We start from the raw sequence: 27,317 nt of genomic DNA, 5'->3' as shown, positions 1-27,317 counted from the left end.
TCAATAATTAAGGTAACTGATTGCTTATAAAGTAACTATGAATGAACTCTTTGGTTACCTGTTAAAATCATGGATTACTGATAACATCATTATCAGGTATCCATGAGCTCATCAGTAATCAGTTAATTTAATCAGTGAGCTCATGGATTACTGCTTAAGATAATTGCTAACCAATAGCCTCATTATTAGTAATCTATGAGGCCATTGGTTAAATTAATTGATTATTAATGAGCTCAAGATTTATTGATGAGTTGTGGATTACTAGTTAAACTTATTGATGACTGGAACTCATTCTCAGTTATGCAAGAGCTCATCAATAATCAAGAGGTTTATGAATTACTGATTAAATTTATGAATTATTGATGAGTTCAGGGATTACTGGTTAAGTGTATTGATGACTCATCAGTAATCCCTGAGCTCATCAATAATTTGTGATTTCATTGATTATTGTTGACCTCATGAGCTCATGGATTATTACTGATGATTTTATGGATTGCTGATGAAGCTCATTGATGACTGATAAAATCATTATCAGGAATCCATGAATTTATCAATAATCCATGAGCTCATGAATTACTGATTGATTATTGATGAGCTCAGGGATTACTGGTTAATCTTACTGATGAGTGATAAGATCCTTATCAGTAATCTATGAGCTCATCAATAATAAATTATTATAATGAATAGCTAATCAGACCGAGGATGCCCCCCCACCGCTGGGCAGAGAACCTAGGTGTCCGGGCTCCCCGACGATGCTATTCGCAGCCACCAGGTGGCGTTGGCGCCGCACGCGCTGGACCAGCAGGGGCGGACAGGCAGACAGACAGACAGACCTCCCCACACACCTCCGGCTTGGGTGGGGTTTGGACACCTGGGTTCACCTAGGTCCCATCATTGTTCTCCCTCCCGCAGGGTCCATGGGGCGTTGCCATAACGCCCATCTCCCGTTGCCATGGCAATTTGCCCGGCAGCTGCTGGTACTGATGCGGGGGGTGGTCCCCATGTGTGCCTCGCCCCCCCCCCCAACACTCCCCGCCCAGCGCTGGGAGAAAACCCCTCCTCCTTGCACACTCGTGTGCCCCCTTCTTTGCACATCTCCGCCATGGCGCTTTGCACACGTATGTAAATACGCGCCACCCCTTTGTATATGCATGCTGTCCTCTCACACCACGTGTGCACAGGGCCGAGCCCAGCATGCAGCGGTGACGTGCAAGGCGGGGGCTTTGCACTAGCAGGGGGGGGATCTTGCACGCCTCCCCTCACGTGTGACAGCGCCGGGCACAAGTCCCTTCACAGCCCAGGCTTGGATGAATGGGAGGGACGAACCATTCCGCCACCCCCAGGGGGGAACACGCGGAGCTTAGACATGGGGTGGTGGGGTCAGTCAGCCTCGCCCCAATCCCCACTCCCTCGGCGCCTTCTGCCTAGGGTCGCTACAGTCGGGGGGACAGGTAGCTGGGGGGCTCTACCATTGATGGGACTCCCATTGCACCCCCCGAGGCGCGATGGTGCGGTCCCCTTTTAAAGGGCCGGGCTGGGCGGCTAAGGGGGTTCAGACGCGGCGAGCGTCCGAGCGGGCGGCGGTGTCGTCGTCGGCGGCGGCGGCGGCGGCGGCGGCGGCAGCAGCAGCAGCAGCAGCAGCAGCAGCAGGAGCAGGTAGCAGGGCCGGGCGCTCGTGCATGGGCCGGGGCCCCGCGCGTGGCGGGGGCGTTGTTTGCAGCCGGGGGCTGGAGGGACTCGTGCATGGGGCGGAGAGGAGCGGCGGCCGGGCACCGTCCGTTTGGGGCACGGGCAGTTAGCAGTTGGGGGGGCGGGAACCGGCTAGGGGCCGGGGGAGGGCTGGGGCCCGGGGAGGGTGGGGCAGGGCCGGGGATGTGGGGCGGTAATGGGGCCTTGCTGGCGCGGGGGGCCCAGCCCCAGTGCAGAGGGGAGGGGTCTCTCTGTCGGGGGTTGGGCCCTGCGACTCCATGCCTGGCTGGGGGGATCCTGGACGCCGGGTTCGCTTGGGCTAGACAGCAGGTGGCTGCAATCAAATAAATGGGGGTGGGGGGGCCGTGGGAGAAGGTTCCCCCCCCCTTGCCTGCCTGTATGTTTGTTTTGGGGGGGGTTGGGATTAACCCTTCCTTTTCCTAGAGACTTGGACAAAAGGCTCAGGAGGGTGGGGCTGCGGGGGACACAGCAGATGGGATTTAGGTTCAGGGCCTGGGGTATCTGTAGCATCTGGGGGATGAGGGGGCATGGGAGGAGGGAGGTTGGGAGGTTGGTCATAGCCCCCCCCAAATAACAGCTTTGCCTTCCTTCCCCTGGGGTCTCCTGAGGAGTCTAGGGAGGCAAGGGTTGTGAGATGGGGGGACTTTAGGTCTTAAGGGGAGCTGTGGAGTCTAGTATCAGGGTGAGGCTGGGGGTGAGTAAGGCCTCTGAGGGGCTGGTGTCAGGGGTGAGGTGTGGGGGGACTCACAGGGGTGTGGAGGGTTGTGGGGCCTGGTGGATGGGGTAACACCTGGGGCAGGTGGTGGACTCTGAGTAGGCTTGGGGTAGGTCTCAGTGGGGTCTGAGAATTGTAGGGGGTCTGTGGGGGCTGGTGTCTGGCTGATGCCTCTGTAGGAGGTCTGAGGGGTGTTGGAGGGCAGTGGGAGGCTGTTGCAAGGTCTGGGAGGTCTGGGTCAGCCTGGTTAAGGGTGTTGGAGGGCTGGGGAGGGTGCAGGGGGGTTATGGGGTCTGGTGTCAGGGGTGAGGTCTGGTGGGTGGGGGTAGGTCTTGGGGTGGAGCTGGGGCATCTCCCTGCTTCTCCTTCCCCATCCAGCTCCTCCTCCCAGCTAAGGCTGGCGGAGGTTGTTGGTGCCTTCACACTGAGCTCACCAGGTGATAATGAGTGGGAGCAGGTGACAAGGAGGGGGGGCAACGTCTCTTGGGGCTTCTTGCCCTGATTCTGGGACTTAAGGGAGGTCAGCTGTGTTAAGGAGATTTGGGGGCTGATTGGGAGGGGTGAGTGGTGTTTTGGGGATACTGGTGATGCTGGGAGGGAGCTAGATGGAGGGTCCAAATGGTCTGGGAGGAAGGTTGGGCCTGGGGTGGGTGGGGGTTTCTGGGGGGCTTTTGGGGGGGGGGCTCTGGGGTAGGGGTTGCGCTGGGTGGGGCTGGGGGATTTTATGGTGGTCTGGGGACTTTTGTGGGGGGCTGGGTCAGGGGAGGGTTGGGAGAGAACCAGGGTGGGGCTGGGAGTATTTCTGGGGAGTCTGAGAGCACCTGGGGCACAGGTCAGGCTGAGGGCTTTTCTGGTAGGCTGGGGGAGCACTGGGGGGTTCCAGCCTGGCATGGGGGAGCTGGGACCCCCAACAGGGACTCCATAACCCTCCTTTTTCCCCTCAGCTCTGCTGTGCCCCCCCACACCATGGCCCCTCCCCTGCTACTGTGGGGGGCTGCTCTGCTCCTGCTGCCCCTGCCCCTGTCCCTGTCCCCTTCTCCTTTCCCCTCCCCACATTCCTCTCCCCACCCTCCCTCATCTTCATTGTTCTCTGCGCCTGGTGGTGTGGCACTGACCCATCTGGCTGTGCACCGGGATACAGGCGAGGTGTTTGTTGGCGCTGTGAACCGGGTCTTCAAGCTGGCACCAAACTTGACCTTGGCCCGGAGCCATGCTACGGGGCCGGTGCCCGATGATCCACGCTGCTACCCTCCACCAGCTGTGCGGCCTTGCACCCACCCTCTGCGCCCAGCTGACAATGTCAACAAGCTGCTGCTGCTGGACTATGCTGGCAGCACTGGAGGCCCTGGTGGCCCAGGACGGCTGCTGGCATGTGGCAGTGTGTGGCAGGGTGTGTGCCGCCTGCTGCGGCTCTCAGACCTGGCATTGCTGGCTGAGCCACACCGACGCAAGGAACACTACCTGTCCGGCGGCCCCGACTCCAACGCCATGGCCGGTGTCATCCTGGAGGCCCCCAGTGGCACTGGTGGCAGCACCCTTTTTGTGGGCACAGCGGTGGAGGGGCGCTCTGAGTACTTCCCCACGCTGTCCAGCCGGCGCCTGGTGCCTGAGCCCAGCAGCCCTGAAATGTTCAGTCTGGTTTACCAGGATGAGTTCGTATCATCGCAGGTCAAGGTGCCCTCGGACACCCTCAGCTTGCACCCAGCCTTTGATATCTACTATGTCTCTGCCTTTGTCTCGGGGGGCTTTGTCTACTTCCTCACACTACAGCTGGACCCACAGCAGCCTAGTGAGGGTAGTCCGCCCGGTTCTGGAGACCCTGCTCCAGTCGCTGCTGCTGCGGGGGCCAGCACTGCTGGGGCCGAGCGCTTCTTCTCATCACGGCTGGTGCGGCTGTGCGCTGGTGACGCTGAGTTCTACTCCTATGTGGAGTTTCCCCTGGGCTGCTCCCAGGCTGGTGTGGAGTATGGGTTGGTGCAGGCTGCCCGTGTGGCCAAAGCTGGGCGGCACCTGGCACGGGCACTGGGCCTGGCTGAGGGTGAGGATGTGCTGTTTGCTGCCTTCGCCCAGGGGCAGAAAAACCGGGCAACACCACCCCGCCGCAGCCTTCTTTGCCTTTTCACCCTGGATGAGGTCAATGCCCGCATCCGCCAGCGCATCCAGGCCTGCTACCGAGGTGAAGGCCGGCTCTCGTTGCCCTGGCTGCTCAACAAGGAGCTGCCCTGCATCAACACAGTGAGCATCTCCACCATGGGGTTGGGACTCGGGCATTTCTAGCCATCAGCCATGGCTTATTCCATGATGGAGAGACACAGGCATCTGGGCATCTCCAGCCGTTGGCTATAGGTTATTTCATGATGGGACAGACTTGGGTGTCTGGGCATCTCTACCCATTAGCCATGGTTTGTTCAATGATGGGGGTACCCAGGTGTCTAGGGCCCCAGGCAGCTCTGGGTGTCTCCACTCATTGGCCATGGCTAATGGGAAACCCAGATGGGCAGGGGGACCCAGGCATCTGGTCATTGCCACTCATCACCCATAGCTTCTCCTGCAATAAGGAACCCAGGCATCTGGGCTCCCTCCCCCCCTGCTTTCACCTTCCACCCCTGGGACTGGGGGTGCCTGGTGGGAGGGGGGAGTCTGTGCAATGTGGTGGGGGTGGGCTACAATGCAATGTGGGGAACCTCCCCTGACCCTCACAACTGCTCCTGCAGCCTATCCAGATCACAGGGAACTTCTGTGGGTTGGTGCTGAACCAGCCCCTGGGGGGGCTGCAGCCCATTGAGGGGCGCCCACTGCTGGCTGAGCGCAGTGAGGGCCTGGCCAGTGTTGCTGCCTACACCCACCGTGGCCACACTGTTGTCTTCCTTGGCACCCGTGCCGGCACCCTCAAAAAGGTGAGACCCCCCCGCCGACCCTGGCCCCCTCACTCCTGACCCACAGCCCTCCCTATAGCCCCATGATGCCCCTTGCTCCCAATCTGCAGACCCCATTAGTTTGGAGTGCCCTTGCTCCTGAATTTTTAAATGGTGCCCCTAACTCCTGACCCACAAACCTCCCCATCCTTGCCCATGTCCAGGTTGGAGGTGGGGCAGAGGACGCTGGCTGTACATTTGAATTCTGGCATCTTGGTTTTGCTACCCATTATTATAACAACCTTTGAGTCTTATTAAACAAGCTTCTGTGCTTTCCCCAGGGCATTGTGGGGGATGCCAGGAAGCTGGGCTGTGGGTTGAGAGTGAGGGGTACCTTATAACCAGGTGGGAAAGGAGGTCACTGCCAGCTCAGACCTGCCCCCCTTTTACCACAGCCCTTGCTCAGCTCCTTCCAGCCCATCTCTTTGAAACCGACAACAAAGGGCATTGGATTTGGGTGGAAAATGCTGAGTTCAGGGCAAAAATAAGAAATTAACCCTCTAGCCCCCCAGGGCCGAGAAGGGGGGGAGCCCTGGTGTCCCTCACTCTGGACCCACAGCCCCCCTCTGGCCCTGCAAGTGCCCCTCATTCCTGACCCACAGCCTCCCCCCTCTCTGCCAGCTGCTCTGTGGGGGAGGGGATCCCAGGGGAAGCCTGCCTCAAGCTGCCCCAGACTGGGCATCCCTTTGGAGTGGGGGAGGGGTGAACTCCTGAACCTCGGGGGGAGGGGGCATGGCTCCTTTATGAATGGAGCAGATTCAATTAGCTGGAGTGAGGGGGAGGGCTGCCTCTATCCCTCCTCTTCCCCTGCCTTGGGTCCCCTGGGCTCAATGGGGCTTTATGTGGGTTTGGAGTGAGGGACAGCAGTAGTGCCCAGTGGGTAGGGCTGCCCAACCAGATGCAGCCCCCTCCTGTATTTTCAGGTCTGTGAGTCTGGATCCTCACAGTCTCTGGTGTGTTGAGCAGGGTGAGGGGGCTCCTCTGACTTTCTGTGGGGGGACCCCCACCTTACACCCTCCCCCCTAGGTGCGGGTGGATGGACCCCAGGATGTGCATCTCTACGAGTCTGTGCCCATCAGCCCTGGGGAGCCACTGCTGCGGGATGCCACCCTGAGCCCTGACCAGCGGCATCTCTACCTGCTCAGCCGCAGCCAGGTGTGGTGGGGGGGGGGGGGGCGGTGGCTGCAGGGCAGGAGTGAGAGGTACCACAGAGGCATGGAGGGGCTGCAGGTCAGGAATGAGGGGCACTGGAGGGTTGAGGGGAGGGGGCTGTGGGTTGGGAGTAAGGGGCACAGTGAGCCCAGGGAGGGGGGTCTCAGGTGTGCCCCCCTCAGGTTGTGCGGTTGCCAGTGGAGACGTGTGAGCGGTATCAGTCGTGTGAGACCTGCCTGGGCTCTGGGGACCCGCACTGTGCCTGGTGCATCCTGCACCACAGGTAAGAGCCCCCCACTGCCTCACAGGCCCCCCCAGAATCTGCTGTCCCCCTGGGAACCCAGACATCTGGGCTCTTGGCACTCCTGTCATTGCCACCCACCAGCCCCAGCTCAGTGATGCTTGTCACTCCCAACCTGCAGCCCCCTCCCATTACCCCATGTAGCCCCTTGGTCCTGACCCACAGCTCCCCTTATATACCCTGGTGGTGCCCCTCACTCCCAATCTGTAGTTCCCTCATCGTCCTTCGGTACCACTCAGTCCTGGCCTACAGCCCCCAAGGGAACACCTCCCTCCCCTTTTCCAGATGCCTGCCCCCCTCCAGGGCTTTTTCTCAGATCTGGGTGCTTAACAAGCCCCCAGGGGAGGAGACAACTAACAAGGTCTTGTTGGGTGGCTGCAAGCTTCCCCAGGACGATGCCCTGACCCCAGTGCTCCTCCAGGTGTGGCCGGGAGAGTGCATGTCCACGGGGCGGGGAGCCTGGGCGCCTGGCACTGGTGCTGGCCCAGTGTGTGCGGCTGCGCATTGAGCCTAGCAATGTCTCTGTCACCGCCCCTGCCCCACAGGTGAGTCGCCTGGAGGCCTGGTTCCTCAGGGCCACAGGAGGGGTAAGCCCTGTCCTAGTTGCCTGGGTCCCTTGGAAAGGGGGGTGGCTGGGTCCCCATCCCAGGCACCTGGGTTCCCTTGGGGAGCGGGGGGGGAGTGTAGTTCAACCCCATCCTGGATGCGTGGGCTCCCTCAACAGGTGTCTGCCTCTGCCCAGATACCTGGGCTCCCTGAACAGCTGTGCGCTCCTGCCCTAGACGCCTGTGTTCCCTTGGAAGGGGTGGGGGTGGCCATATCTCCTATACCCATATGTCTGCATCTTGCTTCAGCTCTGACCCTTGACCTCTGATTCTCCCCAGCTGCTCCTGACAGTGGAGAATGTTCCTGACCTGTCGCCTGGCATTGTCTGCGTCTTTGTGGGGGTGGGGCAGAGCCCAGCCCAGCTGCTCCTGGGCGGGCAGGTCACCTGCTCTGCCCCTGCCCCACATGACCTGCCATCCAGCCCTGCCCCCCATGGTGAGCATCCACAGGGTGGAGGTCATGGCCAGGCTGTCGAGGGCATAAGGGTTTGGAGAAGGTGGAAGGGGCAAGGTGGGGATGGGGAGGTCAGAGGGCAAAGGTCGTAGTGAGGCAGGGAGGCACCCAGAGAGGAGTAAAGGGCACGAGTGGAATAGAGGGGTCAATGGGAAAATACCAGGGGGGGTTGGCAGGTCAGAAGGCAAAGGTCATAGAAGAAGCAGCAAGAACCAGGCCCTGGGATCCAGGCCAGGTGCAAGGTATGGGCAAGGGGGTGGTCCTTTGCCCTGTGATCCCTCCTGATCTTTGACCCCCAGGGGAGGCCCGGCCCCTGCGCCTCTGGCTGCGGTCACTGGAGACGGGTCAAGACTTTGTCGACACTGAGTTCATCTTCTACAACTGCAGCCGCCTCCCAGGGTGAGGAGGAGTGGTCCCAGGGCGCCCCCCCACCCCAGACCCCTCACCCCCATGTTTCTTCTTCCTCCTGACTCACAGCCTCCCTCACCCCCATGCTGCTCCTCATTCCTGTCCTGCAGTCCCTCTTATACCTATGGTGCCCCTTGTGTCTGACCTGCAGCGCCCCCCCCTTCTTGTCAGGGCTTCTGGGCAGCTAATTGAATTCTCCCCTCCCCACTCTCTGCCCCCCCCAGCTCCCTGGTGCCAGTATTGTTTCCCCTCCAGGAACTGGACAATGGGGCGGAAAGCAGGGGAGGGGCATGCCCAAGGGCTGGGGGCCGGTCCTGGGCTAACCCCCTGCCCCCCCACAGGTGCCTGGCCTGTGTGGGCAGCCCCTTCCGCTGCCACTGGTGCAAGTACCGGCACACTTGTGCCCCTGACCCCACTCACTGCAGCTTTGCTGAGGGCCGTGTCAACACAACTGAGGTGAGAGCCCCCTCCCCATCTCCCCCTCCCCCCAGCCAGCTGCAACCTAGGAACCAGTGCACTGCCCCCCAGGCCCTGCCTCAGAGCTGGCTGCAGCACTTGGAGGTTCTAACATCGTGGGGGGTGGGGATCAATGCAGTGCCTGTAGGAGCTGCCTGTGGTCACAGTAATTGATATTCTGGGGGCTGCGGTCAGAACAGGGAGCAGACACTGTGTAGGAGGGAGTCCTGGGGGCAACACGGGGCCGTCTAGCTCAACCTCTCTCTCTCAACCAAGAGACAAGGGTGGATGCTGGTTGGCAGTGAGGGGCTGTGGGGGTGCTGTGGGTCAGGAGCAAGGAGCACCATGGGAGAGGCTCTTCTTTTGGCCTTCACCCACAACCCAGTCTCCAGTCCTGGTACCCAGCTCCAATTAAGCAGCTGTAGGTAACTGCTAGGGTTGCCATAGAAACCACATCTGGCTGGGAATGGAGGTTGGTTCTCTGGGCTTGGAGGGTGGGGAGGGTAGGGGGTGCTGAGCATCCAGGTCATCTGGGTTCTCTAGATGGGAACGGGGGGTGGGTTGGGCTTCTGGACATCTGGGTCCTGACTCCCACTCCCCCTTTTCCCCCAGGGCTGCCCAGAGCTGCTGCCAGGGGCAGCGGTGTTGATCCCAGCAGGGGTGCCACGCCCCATCAGCCTCCGGGCCAAGAACCTGCCGCAGCCGCAGTCGGGACAGCGTGGCTACGAGTGTGTTGTGGGGCTGCCGGGCCAGAGCTGGAGCCAGCGCATCCCTGCTGTGCGCTTCAACTCTTCCAGTCTGCAGTGCCAGAATGCCTCGGTACCCTCCCCCCACAAACAGTGCCCCAGCTGCCTGGGTACCCTGAGCTCTCTCCCACACTCCCAGCCCTACCTGCATCTAGAGGGCCTGGGGAGGTTGGATGTTATGCTCTGAGGGGGGGCAGGATTGGAAGTTGCTAGGGAAGTAGGCTGTTGTCAGGGAGACCATCCTCTTTTCTTTTAACCCTTTGCACCCCATTTCTGGGGCTTTCCCCCCAGTACTGGTATGAGGGGGATGCCGTGGCTGAGATGCCCTTGGACTTCTCTGTGGTCTGGGATGGAGACTTCGCCATTGACCAGCCCCCTGACTTCCAAGGTACTGGGGGATGGCTGGGGTGTTGTGGGGGTGCCTTGACTCCCTCACCATGCAGCCTTAGGCCCAGTTCCAACTCATGGGGAGTCTGGGGAGTTTAGGGGCATGTGTGGGGAATTGGGGGGATTGAGGTGAGTCAGGGGGGAAGGGTTATGGAGGTGCTGGGCTGGGTTTGGAGGGGTCAGAGTCATTTTGGTGGGATAGTAGGGTCCTAGGGGTTTTTCGGTGGTTGGGGTGTCAGAGGCACTGGGGGGAGACTGGGGGGTTCATGGGGAATTTTGGGGGGACCAGGAGTGAGTCGGGGACATGGAGAGAGTATTGGGGGGGATGGGGGGGTCAGGGAGATGGGATTCAGAGAGACGAGGGGTAGTTGGGGGGGACTTCCAGGTCATGGAGGTATTGGGAGACTGGGGGTAAGTCAGGGGCACGTGGGCAGGGATGTGGGAGGTCAGGGGCTGCTGATGCCTGATCTCCGCCCTTACCTCTGCTGGCAGCGGTGCTGTACAAGTGCAGGGCGCAGCGGGGCTCCTGCGGGCTCTGCCTCCGCTCTGACCCACAGCTCGAGTGTGGCTGGTGTGTGGCTGAGCGGCGTTGCGGCCTCCGGCTCCACTGCCCCCACCCACGACTGGGCATCAGCAGCAGTGGCAGTGGATGGGTGCCTGCAGGGCGCCGGGGTACTCGGTGCACCCACCCCCGCCTCACCCAGGTAACAGGGACACTCCTCCAGCCCAGGGAGCCCAGGCATCTGGGTTCTCAGCACCCCAACTCTCACCTGTAGTCTGCATTCCCCTCCCAAAGAACCCAGGTGTCTGGGCTCCCTATTCCCTTCTTCTCTAATCCTCCCAGACTCCACTTCTCTGCTAGAGAACCCCAATATTAATTCCCAGCTCCCCTTACGCCACCCCACAACCCCCATTCCCTGCACAGGGAACCCAGGCATCCAGGCTGAGAATTCTGGTCTCTGGCTTTGCCCCCTGGGAGGTGCAAACAGGGGCAGTTGGGGTTGTACGTGGTGGGGGAGGGTCACGGGGGCAGGGAAGAAAATGGGACTGATCCCCACCTCCTGTAACCCCTGCCTCCCCCAGGCGGAGCCATTGCAGGGCCCCAAGGAAGGGGGCACGCGGGTGACGCTGTGGGGGGAGAATCTGGGGCTGCAGCCATATGAGGTCGCTGTGCGTGTGGCCGGGGTCTACTGCAACCCCCTGCCTGAGCTCTACATTCCAGCTGAGAGGTGCGGGGGCTATGGTTCCAGATCAAGGGGCACTGTGGGGCTATAATGTGGCGGGGCTCTGGATTGGACATTAGGGGTACCATGAGGTCATAGTGAGGCTGCAGGGTAGGACTGAGGGGCACCATGAGTGGGGGCTGTGGATTGGGAATGAAGGGCATTGTCAGGCTTGGAGTGAGGGGTGCCACAGGGCTGCAGAGAAGCTATGTGTCAGGAGTGAGGGGCACCGTGGGGCTATAGGGGGCTGCAGGTCAGGAGTGAGGGGCTCCTCCATGCAGCAATTTAGGGGGTGCTGACTCCTGTCCCTGCCCCACCAGGGTAGTGTGTGAGATGGAAGAGTCGCTGGTGCCTGACCCCCCACCTGGTCCGGTGGAGGTTTGCGTGGGTGACTGCAGCGCCGAGTTCCGCGCCCGTGGCCCTACCCCCTTCGCCTTTGTGGTAACCTGGGGGGGGTGGGACTTGGGAGCTGTAGGGAGGCTCCTACCTCCTGCTGATGGTCTCCCTGCCCCTCAGACTCCAGTGTTGCTGGGCCTGAGACCCACAGTGGGGCCAGTGTCAGGGGGAACCCATCTGACAGTCACTGGCACCCACCTGGATGCTGGCAGCAACATCTCTGTTGTCCTGTGGGGGGCACCCTGCACTCTCATCAGGTATTGGTTGCGGGGGCAGTGCCCTTGCTCCTTACCCTCATCCTCCTCAGGCTTTTCACTCCCAGTCTCCAGCCCCCTCCAATCCCACAGTGCCCCTTGCTCCTGACCTATAGCACCTCCCATTGTCCTGGGGTGTCCCTGTCTCTCAGCCCCCACCCTGCCTCGATGGTGCCCCTTGCTCCCTGCCCCACCCTCAGCCCTGCAGTGCCCCTTTACTCCCAATCCTGTCTCATGATCCCCTTTTCCCCCTGCAGGCGTGGCCCTAAGGAGCTGGTCTGCCTGACACCATCCTCAGCACTGGGGCCTGGCTTAGCCACCCTGGGCATGCGCATGGATCGCGCGGCGCTGGGGGCCACCCGCAACAGCACGGCAGCTCTGAGCTACCGCTATGTGCCCGACCCAGCCATCGCTGCTGTTGACCCTCTCTGGAGCATTGCCAAGTAAGGACACCCTCTCCTGGACCCCTCCAGCACTCCTAGCTTCCCACGGACCCCCCCTAACACTGCCCCCACCTCCACAGTGGCAGCACACAGCTCATGGTGCATGGCACCCGCCTGGGCAGTATCCAGGAGCCCCGAATCCGTGCTGTGTACAGGGGCATCGAGACCCTCAATGTAAGTGCCTGGGTAGGGTGAAGGGCATTGTGGGGGATGCTGGAAGGGGCCCCTGATTTTCCCCCCCCCACCCCCCACTCCACCAGGAGCCACCAAACCCATGGCCCAGTGAATCCCCCTAGAGCTGGGTTCTGACCCCTGAGCTAAAGCTGATCCCCTCTAATCCTTGCCCCCTGCCATCTCTAGAGCTGATCCTTGATCCCCTGCTGACCTCTGACACACAGGTGATCCCTTCCTTTCCCAGCGTCAATCTCTGACCTGGAGCTGATTCCTGCCAGCCCCACAGCTTACCTTTGACCCCCTAGAGATGACTCCCTAAAGCTGATCTTTGATCCCTGCCTTCTTAGAGCTGACATCTGCCATCCCCTGATCCTGAGCCCTCTGCTCCCCCTTGAGTCGATCCCTTGGAGTTGACCACTGACCCTTGATCCACTGCTGACCTCTGACTTCTGCCATCCCCAGAGAGGGACTCTGGCCATGAGCTGATCCCTACCACCCCCAGACCTAGCCTCTGACCCTGAGCTCACCCTTGTCATCTCCACAGCTGATTGTTGATTCCCCCGCTCTTCAAGGTGACCCCTAAAGCTGACCTCTGCCTTTCCTAGAGCTGGCCTCTGACCCTGAGCTGACCTTGCTGTCCCCAGAGCTGATATATTTGATTCCTCTTAGAGTTGATCCCCCAAAGCTGACTACTGACCCGTAATACCTTGCTGATCTCTGACCCCACTGCTGCTCCCACCTGCTCCTGTCCCCACCCAGAGCTGCTGGTGCCCCCCCCCCCCTTTCCCTCTCTGAGCTTCTCCTGCTGACCTCTGCCCCTCCTCCCCCCTCCCCTCCCCTCCGCCGGCTGGCAGAGCTGCCAGGTGCTGAACGACTCGGTGATGCTGTGCCAGGCGCCAGGGCTGGCGTTGGGGAGCCAGGGGCTGCCGCCAGGCGGGGTGCAGCCCGAGGAGTTTGGTTTCGTGCTTGACCATGTCCAGGCTGCCCGGAGTCTCAATCACTCGGTCTTCACCTACTTCCCTGACCCCAGCATAGAGCCGTTTGGCCCCAGCGGTGTCCTCGAGGTGCAGCCTGGTGCCCACGTCGTCCTCAAGGTTCGGGGGTGGAAGGGGTGCCATGGGTCAGGAGTAAAGGGCACAGTGGGGTGATGAGTGGAGCTGTGAGTTTGGGAATGAGGGGCACCATGAGCTGGGGGCCTCAGATTGGGAGTGAGTGGGGGCTGTAGGTTTGGAGTGAAGGGTGCTGTGGGGGGGGTTCAAGTCAGGGCTGAGGGGCACCAGGCTCATTCCCATTCCCATTCCCTCCCCAGGGCAGGAACTTGATCCCAGCGGCTGGAGCAGGCGCGCGCCTGAACTACACAGTGCTGATCGGGGGGGAGCCATGTGCTCTCACTGTGTCTGAGACACAGCTGCTGTGTGACTCTCCCCACCAGACCGGGGAGCAGCCTGTCATGGTGTGGGGTGGGAGGACGAGGGGGGAGGCCTGGGCTGGGTGGGGGGAGGTCCATCCTAGGGCTGCTGGGGCAACAGGGAAGAGCAGGAGGACATTGGGGGTCCCCCATATTGCAGACCCCCACCCTTGCAGGGCCTGGCTGGGTGGGGATTGGGGGGGGAGGGCTGCTCTTCCTGACTCTTCCCCTCCTCTCCACTTCCTGGTTTGGGGATTCTTGGGGGAGGCCTAGCAGGGGCTTTGGGGTGCTACTTTCACTTCCCTTGCTGCTCTGACCCCCCAGTCCTGTTCCTTCTTCTTGAAGAAGTGAGTTGGGAGTGAGGGGTACCACAGGGTTTTGTGGGTTGGGATTTAGGGGTAAGGGGGCACCTAACCGTAGCTCCAACCCTAACTCCAACTTACATGTTGCAGATCCTGGTGGGGGGCCTGTCCTTCTCGCCAGGGACATTGCACATCTACCCTGAGGCAATGCTGCCGCTAGGAGCACTGGTGGGGCTTGGGGCCGGGGGGTCACTGCTGCTCCTTGCCATCATTGGTGTTCTGGTGGCCTACAAGCGCAAGACACGTGATGCTGACCGCACCCTCAAGCGGCTGCAGCTGCAGATGGATAATCTGGAATCCCGTGTGGCACTTGAGTGCAAGGAGGGTGTGTGCCCAAGTGGAGGCTGTGAATTGGGAGTGAGGGGCATCACAGGATAATGATGGGGTTTATGGGTCAGGAATGAAGGACACTGTGGGGGCCACTGTGGGGGGACAGTTGGTTGGGAGTGAGGAGCACTGTGGGCCCTTGGCAGGTGGTGGTGCTGGGCCACATGCTGACACCCCTGCCTCTGTGGCTGTGCAGCCTTTGCGGAGCTGCAGACTGACATTCATGAGCTGACTAACCACCTCGATGGGGTGAAGATCCCATTCCGTGGCTACCGTGACTATGCCCTGCGCGTGCTCTTCCCTGGTGCTGAGGAGCCGCCACTGCTGCGCGATCCCTATGTGAGTGCCTGGCATCAGCCTGGACACCTGGGTCCCCCCCAACCAGGTCTCCCTGCTCCCAGATGCCTGGGTTCCCTCCAGGTCTCAGCACTGCCTCCCCTGGATGCCTGGGTCCCCACCCCCAGGCCCTTTTCTCTCACCCTCTCTTCGTGGTTTCCCTTCCTTTCACTCTTGGATTCCCCCCCAACCCTACCCCCATGGTTACAGGCAGTGCCAGGGGCGTCGCGGGGGCTGCGGGCCTTCGGACAGCTGCTGCTGGTGCGGCCCTTCCTGCTGGGCTTCGTTCACACATTGGAGGCACAGCGTGGCTTTGCCATGCGTGACCGTGGCCTCGTGGCCTCCCTGCTGCTGGTGGCGCTGCAGGGGCGGCTCGACTATGCCACCGCTGTCCTGCGCCAGCTGCTGGCCGACCTCATTGCCAAAGACCTGCAGCACCGTGCCCACCCCAAGCTACTGCTGCGCCGGTGAGATCCAGGGGGGTGTGGGTACTGCCATGTACCCTCAGATTCACCCCCAAACTCCCCTAAAGCCCCCCAGTATACCCCCAAACCTAGCACTGCACCCACCCTGAGCTGCTGCTGTGCTGGTGAGAGATTGGGGGGGGGGGGGGGCTGGTTATCCTCTATTCCCCTATAGCCTCCCAAACCCAGCACTATGCCTGTCCTTGACCTGCTGCTCCAGTGAGATACTGAGGGGCATATATGCCCCAGACCACCTTTAAACCCTCCAGTGCACCACAGTACCCTCAATGTATACCCAGATGCACTCTAGCCCTGCCCCCCCACCCCAAATGCTGCTGCCTATCACCCCCAGGGGACCAGCCCCCCCCATATTTGCCCCCAGCCCCTGCCCCTCATTTCAGCAGGGTTCCCTGGACACCTGGGTTCTTTTACTCCCTGCCCCCTTGATCTTTTCCAAGACCCCATCCTCTCTCCTGGCTTTGCCCAGGTGCTCTCCTCCCCTTCCTCCCAACCTGGAATCCTGTGTTCCTCTGATAATGTAGTTCCTCCTGCCCCCACCCTACAGGACAGAGTCAGTGGCTGAGAAGATGCTAACAAACTGGTTCACCTTCCTGCTGCATCGCTTCCTCAAGGTTGTGGGGGCAAACTGGACGGCTGGGTACTCTGGTCTAGGGACAGGGGGTTGCCTGGGTTCCTCTCACAGGGAACAGCAGGGGTTGGGGGACTGTGGGAAGCCAGATGCCAGGGTTCCCTTGTCAAGGATGAAGGTGCTTATTTTCCAGGAGACGGCATGGGAGGGGCTGCTTCGTGGACTCCTGGGCAGGTTGGGGCTGTACCTGGATGCCTGGGTTTACAGGGGGCTGTCCAGACACCTGGGTTCCCTAGGGAACCGGGGGGGGGGTGTTCTTCTTGGGGCTCATGTCCAGATGCCGGGGTTCCTGAATGTCCTGGACACCTGGGTCCCCAGTGGCTGATACCCTCCCCCCATGCTAACAGGAGACTGCAGGGGAGCCACTGTACCTGCTCTTTTGTGCCATCAAGCAGCAGGTGGAGAAAGGGCCACTGGATGCAGTGACGGGGGAGGCACGCTACTCACTCAGTGAGGACAAGCTGATCCGCCAGCAGATTAACTACAAGACCCTGGTACCCACCCCCCACAACTGCCTGGGTTGTAACCCCAGCATGGAGGGCTGGAAGCCCAGATACATGGGTTCTCTGGGGGGTGAGATCAGAGGAGGTGGGGGCCCAGACACTTGGGTCCTCAACCCACCTGAGGGACAGGAGGGGGTTTAGAGCAGGGATTCCTGTGAGGGGAGAGGGTAGACTGGGTTTCTTGGATGCCTGGGTTCTCTAGCCGGGGAGGGGGACTAAGGTGTGGGTAGCCCAGGTGCCTGTGTTCTCCAAGAGGGGAGTGTCTCTGTCCCCAGAGGTCCACCCCCATGCATCCTACCCCCTGTCTGCCCCAGACGCTGCTTTGTATCTGCCCTGATCCCCCTGGAGGTGCTGCACTGCCTGTCAAAGTGCTGAACTGTGACACAGTGACACAGGCCAAGGAGAAGCTGCTGGATGCTCTGCACCGGGGTGCCCCCATGTCCCAGCGACCTCGTGCCAATGACCTTGAGCTTGGTGTGCCCTGATGCCTGGGTCCCTGCTGGTGGGAGGCAGCTGAGTGTCTGGGTTCCCCCTCAGTGTGGGCAGGGGTGGGGGGTACCTGGGAGCTTGGACACCTGGGTTCCCTCTCCAGTGAGGGGAGGGTGCTGGTTGTGAGCTCAGATGCTTGGGTTCTCTCCCAACTATGGGGTTAAATTTGGGTGGGTGGGGGGCATTTTTGGAGCCTGGGTTCTCTCTTAGCTGGGGAAATACGGCATAGAAGCCCAGACACCCAGGTTCCCTGCCAACTAGAGAATATGGGGGAGGGGGTGGTGGGAGCCTGGACCACCTGGGTTACCTCCTAGCTGGATAGTTAGAATATGTGTGTTGGGAATGGTGCGGGGATTGGCACTAGGGTCCTGGACACCTGGGTTCATAGCTCTAGGATGGGAGTGAGGTCTGGTGAGTTGGAGCAGCATGGGGGGCGGTGCTAGGAGCCCAGATTCCTGGACTCCTGGGTAGGGAGTGGGAAGTCTCACCCCTACACCCACCTCCCCTGCAGAGTGGTGCCAGGAGGGTTCAGGTCGGATCCTGCTGCAGGATGAAGACTCCACAAGCCGGGTTGAGGGTGACTGGAAGCGCATCAACACCCTGGCGCACTACCAGGTGACTTCCACCCCTCTCCCCTTCCCCCTCCAGGGGGGACTGGGAGGTGAGAGCAGGGAGGCTGGGAGCTTGGATGCCTGGGTCCCCTGCCTCCCTCACCCCTGTCCCTGTGCCCGCCCCCCCAGGTGACAGATGGGTCAACAGTGGCCCTGGTTCCCCGCCAGGCCTCTGCTGTCAACCTTGCCGGGGCCGGGGGCTCTGTCAGCCGCTCCATCAGCCGATATGGTGAGGATCTCTCCCTACACCTTGAAATCCAGGGCCTCTCTCATGCCCAGGCTGTGGAGTTTGGGTGGGGCTATGGTCTGCAGCGGGGGTGGAACCCAGATGTCTGGGTTCTCTGGGAGAGGGAGGGGGCTGGGGGGTCAGAGCAGTGGGGGTGGAAGCCCGGACACCTGGGGTCTCTCCTTTGTGTGGGTGAGAAGTGGGGCTGGGGGGCATGGGGTGGGGGATTCTCTGAGATTTGGGGGGGCCCATAGCGTCTGGGAGGGTTGGGGGCATTTGGGGGTAAGGCTCTAGAGGAAGGGATCTTGCCCCCTTGCAATGACAGCTCTCCCCCCTCCCCTGCAGAGATGCTGCTGCGGACGTCGGGCAGCCCTGACAGCCTGCGCTTGCGGGCCCCTATCCTGACACCTGAGCGTGAGGCTGGGACCCGCCTGTGGCACCTGGTGCGGAGTCACGACCCCCTAGTGGGGGGTGGTGGTGATGCTGGTGGGGGAGGGCCTGAGCGTGGTAGCAAGATGGTCTCCGAGATCTACCTCACCCGGCTCCTCGCCACCAAGGTAGGGCCCCCAGGGCCTCACAACGCCTCCATACTCAGCCCTGAAGCCCTACAGCTCCCCCATACTTAGCCTTGGATCCTCAACCTGTTCATTGCACCCTGAAGCCTTCTCAACACCCCAATCTCCCCTGTATCCACAGAGCCCAGCCTCCCATATCTCATGGCTCCTCACAGCAACCCCTTAACCCAGCCTGGGACTGAAACTCCCCCACAGCCCCATGCACCCCTAATCCCAGCTTGTGGCTCCCCAAATGTCCCACTGTATCTGCACCTCCAAACCCATCCTGTTGTACCCCTATTACTCCACCCCCAAATCCCCCACTGCCACCTAACACCCCCCAGGCCCGGCCCAGCTCCCAAGATCCATCACAGCACCCCCAAACCCACCATGCCCCCTCCCATATCAACCTTAGTCCTAGCATAATGGGGAGGCTGTGGTTGCAGATGGACTTTTGGGGAGGCTGGAGGGGGGGCTGTGGAGGCAGGTGTGTGTCTGAGGGGTAAGCACCAGGCTGAGATGCTTGGGGGTGGGTCTCGGTGCAGGGAACATTGCAGAAGTTTGTGGATGATCTGTTTGAGACGGTGCTGAGCACAGCCCATCGTGGCAGCGCCTTGCCCCTCGCCATCAAGTTCATGTTTGACTTCCTGGATGACCAGGCTGACCGGCATGGCATCACCGACCCTGATGTATGCCACACCTGGAAGAGCAACTGGTGAGGGCCCCCAGAATTGGTCACAGCCCCCCCTGCATCCCTCAAACCAGCCATGGCCCTCCTAGAGTTAGCAACAGCCTCCTCCACTTCCAAACCAGCTGCAGTGCCTTGCAGAGCTGGCTACAGCTCCTCAGCACCCCCAAAACCATCCACAGCATTCCCCAAAGCTGGCTACAGCCTCCTGCACCCCTCGTGCCAGCTTCAGCTCCCTACCCGCCTCCCCCCACAAGCTGGTCACAGCCCTGTGCACTACCCCATCCCCTCCAAACACTCAGCACAGAATTGCTTATCCCAATGTGCCACACCTGAAAGAGCAACTGGAGCGGGCCCCCCAAACCAGCCACAGCCCCCCCCTCAAGATACCCCTTGAACCACCCCCCTTTCTCTCAGAATATCCTTGGCTTGGCCCCTCCTGCATCTTCAGACTCTGACCGCATTCTCCCTCACCAGGACCCACCCCAGCCCCAGAGCCAGCAGTATGCTCTCCTGCAACCTTTGAAGATCCTCAGCTTTATTGGGGTGTTGGGCCCCTGTGTGTGAGGGTTTCTTGTATTATAGGAGTCCTGTGGGGGTTTCTCTGAATGACTGAGCGTGCTGCCCCCTAAGACCTCTTATTTTCCCCCCCCCCCCATTTGCGTACATGTGGTCCAGACCCCATTGGTCACATTGAACCAGCTTTTGAGTCCCCACCATGGATTCTGGGGTGTCTAGGGGCTCCCCTATAGTTTAAGTGGGTTCTGGTCCTCCTGACCTCCCTACTTGCAGCCTGCCGCTGCGGTTCTGGGTGAATGTGATCAAGAACCCACAGTTCGTGTTCGATGTGCACAAGACACCTATCACAGATGCTTGCCTCTCGGTCGTGGCCCAGACCTTCATGGATTCCTGTTCCACCTCTGCCCAACGCCTGGGCAAGGACTCACCCTCCACCAAGCTGCTCTATGCCAAGGATCTGCCTGCCTACCGTGCCTGGGTGGAGCGGTGAGAGGCCAGCCTGGGGTGCCCCGGAATCCAGCGTGTGCCCTCAGAATCCAGTGCATGCCCCCAAAACCCCAAATGTCCCTTCAAAACCCAGCATGTGCCTCTCTCCCAGGGATTTAAAGGCAGCAGCCCCAAAATGCAGCCTCAAAACATACCTCCCAAACCCCTGCATGCATCTCCAAAGTCCTGGGGCTGGGTGATGGAGGGGCACAGGGCTGTACCCCTACAAACCTGGTTGGGGGAGTAGGAAATGGGCACAGGGCTGTGTCTGCACATGGTACTCTAAAACCCTGGGGGTCATGGGGCTATATCCCCAATACCTCAGAGGGGGTTGGGAGATGGGGCTCACAGAACTGTACCCCCCCATAAGCCTGGGCAGAGGATTTCAAGGGGCTGGGGGACTGGGGAGTAGTGAGGGGCCTGGAGGTATTGGCTATGGGGAGACTGGACCCCCAACCTCTGCTGCAGGGTTGGGGGCCCCAGTTGGGGGGGGAAACTCAGTTGCTTGGGGGTGTCTCAAGGGAGGCTGGTTTCCCCTTCCTGCCCCCCTGAACCCTTGCCTGGGGCAGGTACTACCGGGACATTGCCAAGATGACAGCCATCAGTGACCAGGACATGGATGCCTACCTAGTAGAGCAGTCACGACTCCATGCCGGCGAGTTCAACACATTGGCGGCCCTGGGCGAGCTCTTTCACTACGTGGAGCGCTACCGTGAGGAGGTGAGGGGTTCCTTGACCCCCTCTTGGCCCTTGTACCAACTCCAGGGCAGGCCCTGTCACCTATGGCAACCACCAGGCTGGCCTAGCAGTCTGTGCTGTTACATGGGGTGAGGAAGTGGGGGCCCCTATGGCCTGCCCTGGTACTTGCACCAATTCCATGCTTGGCCTCACTGCCCATGGCAACCAGGTGAGGCTGAGTGCTGGGGCTCTCCTATCACATGGGGTGCTCCTGTGCAGAGATGTAGGCCCCAGGAGCACCCTAGCACCCCTTGTGGGTCCCTCGGCCTGCCCAAGCACTCGTGCCAACCCCTGAGCTGGGGGCGGGGCAGGTGCCAACACCCTTCATTCCCTCCTTTCAGGAGCGGTGACCCTTGACCTCTGCTCTCTGACCTCCACAGATCCTGACAGCCCTGGAGCGGGATGCCTACTGCCGGAGGCACAAGCTGGGGCCACGGCTGGAGCAGGCCATCACCCTTGTCCACAGCCACAGCTGAGCAGGGCACACAGACATGTAGACAGGACAGATGGACAGATATTCTCCTTCTTCCCCCCCCCGTCATTGTGGGCATGACCTCTGACCCCTTCCCCCACCACTACAGTGGCTACATGGTGACCTCTGAAACCTGACCCCTCACACCGTGACCTTTTGTGTGTGTGTGTGTGTGTGTGTGAGACGGGGGGGAAGGGGAGGGGGCAAAATGACAACCTCTGAGCCTGTCCTTGGACCCTAAATGTGACCTCTGACCCCCCTGCCACCTAACTTGATGTCCTGGGGATGGTGGGGTCCTTCCAGAGGCCCCCCACAATGGCCCAGCTGGAAGCAATAACAAAGGGGGAGATGAGGACTAGGGGGGTCCCCCCATGCCATGGGCTTCCCCCAAAAGCCTCTCCATCCAAAATATGTTCCCCCCCAGCCATCGCCCCCCCATGTCAGCTGAGCCCCCCCAACCCAGCCCCCACCCCCCGGGGCATGGTGCCTTAATGAGGATGACTAAGACAGTGATTTCTGTTGTGTTTTTGTCTTCAGTTATGATTAATTTATTGCCTCTGAAGCTTGGGGTTTCAAGGAGGGTTTTAATTATTTTTTATGGATTCTTTTTTGGTGAAACCAGGGGGGGAAAAAAGAGACTTTGATGTTAAATGTTTGGTCCCCCCACTCCACCCACTCCCCATATCTGTGTATAAATCTGTCCACTCCACCCCACCCCTCACCTGCTCTTGGGTCTTGTTTTTATAATTAATTTTTTAGGGTTTTTTTTTTCCCCTGTTTCTTTTGCTAATTAAAAAGGATAAAAAGAGACATGCTACTGTTGCCTTTGCTGCCCTCCGAGGAGGGGACCTAGGTGTCTGGGCTCCCCAGACCTGCCCCCCTCCCTCACACCATCCAAGGGTGGGTTCCAGCTGGGCCTGGGGGTTGGGTTGGGGAGATTCCTGGGTTCTTTTTCTTCCCCAACCTTTGGAAATGCAGGTGGGCTGTGCGCTATCCTTGTCCTGTCTCTAGGCATGGATATTAGCGGGGTGGGATGCCTGGGTTCTCTCTTGGGTCTAGCAGGGGTGAGTGCAGAGTAGGGGGACTGGAAGGCTGGACCCCTGCATCCCCTTAGGCAACCAGGTTCCCAGAACCCACCCCTGAGTTCAGAAGGGGTGGGAGGCCTGGGAGCCCTGCAACCTGAGTTCTCTGAAAGGGTGGGAGGATATAATGGGAGCTCTGACACCTGTTTTCCCTGGGGGTGAGAAAATTTAGTGCTCTTGGGGAAGTGGAGATGGCTGACGAGACTGAAATGGGTTCCTTATTCCTGGTTCCCAGTTCCTTATTCCCAGTAAAGGGAGAATGTCATCAGTGATGCATATTTAGTACTTAATATGAAAAATAATGTCCTGCATCAAGTACAGAGCCCTAAATGAAGATCAGATTAGGATGGGATTATGGGGCAAAATACTTTGGAAATCCATTTTAGACCACCCTAGATCATGACTCTGTAACACCAGGTGACTCCCCTACATATTCCTGACCAGAATCTTGCCTGGCTCCAATGCACAGTTTCTTTGTGCCAGGCTGGCAATGGACAGCTCTCCTATGCCCTCTGTTCTCAGTATGTGGTTTTGAATAAGGAAGTGTTTTTTTGCGCTGGGATTATGGCTAGAAATGGCCACCCTACAACATAACTCTGTGCTACTGGGGGAGTCTCCTGAACATCTCTGAACAGTGTTGCCCAGCCCAAAGCATAGTTTGGCACTGCCACGCTACCAACTGAGAACACCCCCAGCCACTGTACTAAATATATGGACCCGAAGAAAAAACTGACATTTGGGGTGGGATTATGGCTGGAAATCCTTTTTGCGCCACTCTACATCATGCTGCTGTGGCATCAGGGGACTTTCCCAAACATCTCTGATCTGGATCTTGCTCAGCCGAAACTGCAGTTTGACTATGCCAGGCTGTCAACTGACAGTCCACCCCCCACCAAGCCCACTGTACTAGGTATATGGGCTCAAATAAGGAACTGGTTTGGGGCTGGGATTATGAGTCAAAATCCTTTGTCGGCCACCCCACACCATGTCTCTGTACCACTGGGGGACTCTCCCAGATATCTCTGACCAGAGTCTTGCCTGGTTTGTGCATGCCAGGCTGGCAACTGACAGCCCCCAGCCACTGTACTAAGTATATGGGCCCAAATAAGGAATTGACTTCTAGGTTGGGATTACAGATGGAAATCCTGTTTGGACCACCCCACACCATACTTCATCGACTCAAGGGGGCTCTCCTGGAGATCTCTGGCCATAGTCTTGCCTGGCCCAAAGCACATGTTGGCTGTACCAGGCTACCAACTGATAGCCCTGCCATGCCCATTGTACTAAGTATATTGACCTGAATATGGAATTGGCTTTTGGTTTGGGATTATGGCTGGAAATCCTGTTTGGACCATCTCACACCATGCCTTTGTGGCACTGGCGGATTCTCCTGGACATCCCTGACCAGAGTCCTACCAGGCTCAAAGCACATTTTGGCCGTGCCTGGCTCCAATTTACTCTCCATCCCCATGTGCTATTTAGTCTAGGGCTGTGTGAAATGGCACCGTTCCATTTCAACAGAACAGCGTTTTGTTTCAAATTTAATTTTGATTTGAAACTGCTGTTACATTTTGTTTCACTGAAACAGTTTTGCTGTTTCAACATTTTGCCCATAGGCTATAATGGGGAAGGATAAAACAGCCTATAATTTTGTCATTTCTGTCCTGATTTGGATGAAACTTGCCCCTTCTGAGGACATGAAGCCTGCTAAGTTTCAAGGAGATAGGGGCAGGGATTTCAGGGAAACTGCACCTCGAAGTCATGAAAGCAAAAAACTCATGTCACGTATATGTGTTAAGCCACAGCAGGGTCAAAACTGCAGGCTTGCTAGCCCCTGCTGAGGCAACAAAGCCTGTCAAGTTTCAAGGAGATGAGTGCAGGGGTTTGGAGGAAACTGCACCTCAAGCTGCAGACAAGCAAAACTCATGACATGGGTGACACTGTGTGTTAAGGCGCAGCAGGGTTAAAGCTGGAGGCACACTAGCCCCTGTAGAAGCCACAAAGCCTGCCAGCTTTCAAGGAGATAGATGCAGAGGCTTAGGGGAAACTGCACCTCAAGCTGCTGACAAGCAAAATTTGTGACATGGGTGCTTGTGGGACTGTGTCTGTCTTGGGACACAGGGGGGAGAAAACTGCAGGCCTGCTAGGCCCCGCTGCAGCCATGAAGCCTGCCAGCTGTTAAGGAGATGGGTGCAGGGGTTCTGGGGCCTGCACCACTAGCTGCTGACAGGCAAAATTCGTGACATGGCTGGGTGACAGTGTGTGTGTGTGTTAAGGTGTCCCCTCACTCAACTGACACCAAGGCAGAAAGCAGGGCAATTCAAACAAAGCTGCCTTTTATGCAGTTTTCCCATCCCTTCCCCAGAGCACTGGGATTGGAAGAGAACTCAGGAAAGGATGAGTCACTGGCCAGCTACACAGTCAATAATGAAATTACTCCTTCCCTCCTCTTCCCCCTCCCTCTCTTTACTTTAATTTCTGTTGTTGCTGTTCCACCAGGCACTGGGCAGCAGGAAATATGCAAATATATTTCCCCACTGGAAGCAGGGGGGCCTGGAAGAAGGTGGGCAGTGGGGTCTCACAGGGTTCAGTCCTTGGACTGGTGTTATTTAATATCTTCATCAGTGATTTAGACAAATGTGTGGGGAGCACCCTCTCCAAGTTTGCAGATGATACCAAGTTATGGGGCAAAGTTAACACACCGGAGGGCAGGGAGCAGATACAGGCCAATCTGGATATGTTGGATCAATGGGCAGAACGAAACAGGATGCAAGTCAACAAAGATAAATGTAAGGTACTCCACCTAGCAAGGAGGAATCCGCAGCACCCCTATAGGTTGGGCGATGACCTCCTCAGCAGCTCAGAAGCGGAGAGAGATCTTTGAGTCATAGTTGACTCCAAGATGAACATGAGCCAGCAGTGTAACTAGGCCAATAACAAGGCCAATCGCACCTTGTCATGTATTAGCAGATGCATGACCAACAGATCGAGGAAGGTGATGCTCCCCACTCTATGCCGCATTGGCCAGACTGCAGTTGGAGTAGTGTCCAGTTTTGGACGTCGCACTTCAAGAGGGACACAGAGGATCTGGAGAGGGTTCAGAGGAGGGCCACTTGCATGATTAGTGGTCTCCATGAAAGACCCTACAAGGAGAGGTTAAGAGATCTGGATCTCTTCAGCCTTTACAAAAGATGGCTGAGGGGTGACCTTGTAACTGCCTATAAGTTTATCAAGGGAGGACAACAGGGTATTGGGGATCCACTGTTTACCAGAGCGCCCCAGGAAGTAACTAGGAAGAATGGGTGCAAACTAGTGGAGCGTAGATTCAGGTTAGACATTAGGAAGAAACTTTTTACAGTAAGGGTGGCAAAAGTCTGGAATGGGCTTCCAAGAGAGGTGATACTATTACTTAACTTGGAGGTCTTCAAGAGGAGGCTGGATGGACACCTGGCTGGGGTCATCTGACCTTGGTCCTCTTTCCTGCCAGGGCCAGGGGGTCGGACACGACGATCCATTGCGTCCCTTCTAACTCTATAATCTATGAAATCTATGAATATGACTGCATATATAGGGCACCTATACATGTGACAGACCCCTGCTCCCACATATGGTATTTAGCAGCATGTGTCAGAGCAGACTCAATTAACTGATTGTCTGCTAATTAGCGTGCTCCAGCAGCCTTCCAGTCACGTGTATTCACAGTCTCCGCATTTTAAAATGGCAGCAGGGGAGCAAGCTCATCGAATAAGCTTTAGTTAAAATGCCCCCACTACCATTTTGAAATGTGGGAAGCTGAATACACGTAAAATGCCATCCGGACATTTTAATTGGGGCAGTTTGCAGAGCCATTCTAATTAAAAGTTCCCTGCCACTCCCTGCCCTGCCCCCAACCCCAGAGCATATGTATAGATGCCTCTAGGGATTTTTCACTAGCTTTTCACATAAACCTGCAGCTGCCACACAGGAATATTTGAGAGTCCCCAGTGCCACACAGGCATGGTGTGAGTTGGCTCCAAATGGACTTCCAATCATAATCTCAGTCCAAAACCCAGTTCCTTATTCGAGCCCATAAATGTAGTACAGTGGCTGGAGGGCTATAAATTGGCAGCCTGACACGTACAAACCACACTCTGGGCTGGGCTAGACTCTGATTAGGGATGTCTGGGGAAGTCCCCCAGTGCCATGGAGACATGGTGTGGTGCAGCGAGGCAAGACTCTGGTCAGAGATGTCTGGGATAGTCCCCCAGTTGTACAGAGTCATGTAGTGGGGCTGCCCAAGAAGGACTTCCAGCCATAATCCCAGCTCAAAAGCCGGTTCCTTATTCTGGTCCCTATATTTACTACAGTGGCTGGCAGGGCTATCAGTTGGCAGCCTGGCAGAGCCAAACCACACTTTGGGCCTGGTAAGACTCTGGTCAGGGATGTCCAGGAGAGTCCACCAGTGGTACAGAGACATGGTGTGGGGTAGTCCAATAAGGATTTCCATCTGTAATCCCAGCCCAAAAAACAGTTCCTTATTTGAGCCATTGTGTTTAGTACAGTGGGCATGCGGGGCTGCCAAGTGGCAGCTTGGTGTGGCAAAACTGCATTTCGGGCAGGGCAAGACTCTGGTCAGAGATGTCCGGGAGTCTCCCCCGGTAGCATAAAGGCATGGTGTGTGGTGGCCCAAAAATGATTTACAGCCATAATCTCAGCACAAAATCCAGCTCCTTATTTGAACCCATATATTTAGTACGGTATGTAGGGGACTATCAGTTGGATGCCTCATATGAACAAACCACTCTGGGCTGGGCAAGATCATGGTCAGAGATGTTTGGGAGCATCTCCCAGTGCTGTAGAGATGGGATGGGGTATGGGATGGGGTGGGCCAAATAGGTTTCCACTGCCTGCAGCAGACCCAAACTTCTTGGGGTGGGATCTAGACACCTGGGCTCTCTCTGACTCTGGGAGGGGAATGGGGGCTGAGAGGATGAGAGCAGTGGAGGGGCCTCTCCTAGTTGTTAGTTAGGATCCCAGACACCTGGGTTTTCTCCCAGTTGTGGTAGGACAGTGGGTGGCATGCTG

The 27,317-nt window shown here is 58.4% G+C and overlaps 1 protein-coding gene across 9 annotated transcripts; it reads left to right on the top strand.

The window, feature by feature from the left end:
- The first annotated feature begins 1,079 nt into the window (after positions 1-1,079).
- Positions 1,080-27,201, top strand: PLXNA3 (plexin A3). 9 transcript variants are annotated; one of them, XM_090060680.1, is made up of 32 exons: positions 1,080-1,656; positions 3,370-4,660; positions 5,140-5,322; positions 6,367-6,495; positions 6,675-6,775; positions 7,215-7,380; positions 7,678-7,834; positions 8,152-8,251; positions 8,485-8,716; positions 9,329-9,535; positions 9,754-9,850; positions 10,342-10,553; positions 10,933-11,078; positions 11,393-11,513; positions 11,589-11,725; positions 11,980-12,165; positions 12,246-12,339; positions 13,194-13,433; positions 13,649-13,792; positions 14,200-14,434; positions 14,633-14,775; positions 14,983-15,239; positions 15,802-15,868; positions 16,233-16,379; positions 16,703-16,862; positions 17,389-17,492; positions 17,618-17,717; positions 18,060-18,271; positions 18,814-18,983; positions 19,749-19,961; positions 20,531-20,681; positions 21,080-27,201. In XM_090060680.1, the coding sequence occupies exons 2-32, from the start codon at positions 3,392-3,394 to the stop codon at positions 21,173-21,175; spliced, it is 5,976 nt and encodes a 1,991-aa protein (XP_089916806.1). In that variant the 5' UTR covers positions 1,080-1,656; positions 3,370-3,391; the 3' UTR covers positions 21,176-27,201. The 9 variants fall into 9 exon arrangements, 8 of the variants coding, with proteins under 8 accessions (XP_089916806.1, XP_089916814.1, XP_089916813.1 ...); XM_090060687.1 differs by lacking the exon at positions 1,080-1,656 and having other exon boundaries at positions 3,199-4,660; positions 18,060-18,157; positions 18,928-18,983; XM_090060683.1 differs by lacking the exon at positions 1,080-1,656 and having other exon boundaries at positions 3,199-4,660; positions 18,060-18,157.
- Positions 27,202-27,317: the final 116 nt, after the last annotated feature.

This window comes from Crocodylus siamensis, chromosome 8, assembly GCF_052110815.1.
Source record: "Crocodylus siamensis isolate JL-2025a chromosome 8, ASM5211081v1, whole genome shotgun sequence".
Taxonomy (NCBI): domain Eukaryota; kingdom Metazoa; phylum Chordata; order Crocodylia; family Crocodylidae; genus Crocodylus; species Crocodylus siamensis.
Note: the sequence above shows the minus strand (reverse complement) of the source record. Positions and strands in the feature narration are given on the sequence as shown.

Bases quoted from the DNA above. Each gene is read 5' to 3' on its own strand.
- PLXNA3 (XM_090060680.1), top strand. From the start codon at position 3,392: ATGGCCCCTCCCCTGCTACTGTGGGGGGCTGCTCTGCTCCTGCTGCCC. The intron at 4,661-5,139 runs GTGAGCATCTCC...CTGCTCCTGCAG, and splicing joins AGCTGCCCTGCATCAACACA to CCTATCCAGATCACAGGGAA. The intron at 16,863-17,388 runs GTGTGCCCTGAT...CCTCCCCTGCAG, and splicing joins TGCCAATGACCTTGAGCTTG to AGTGGTGCCAGGAGGGTTCA.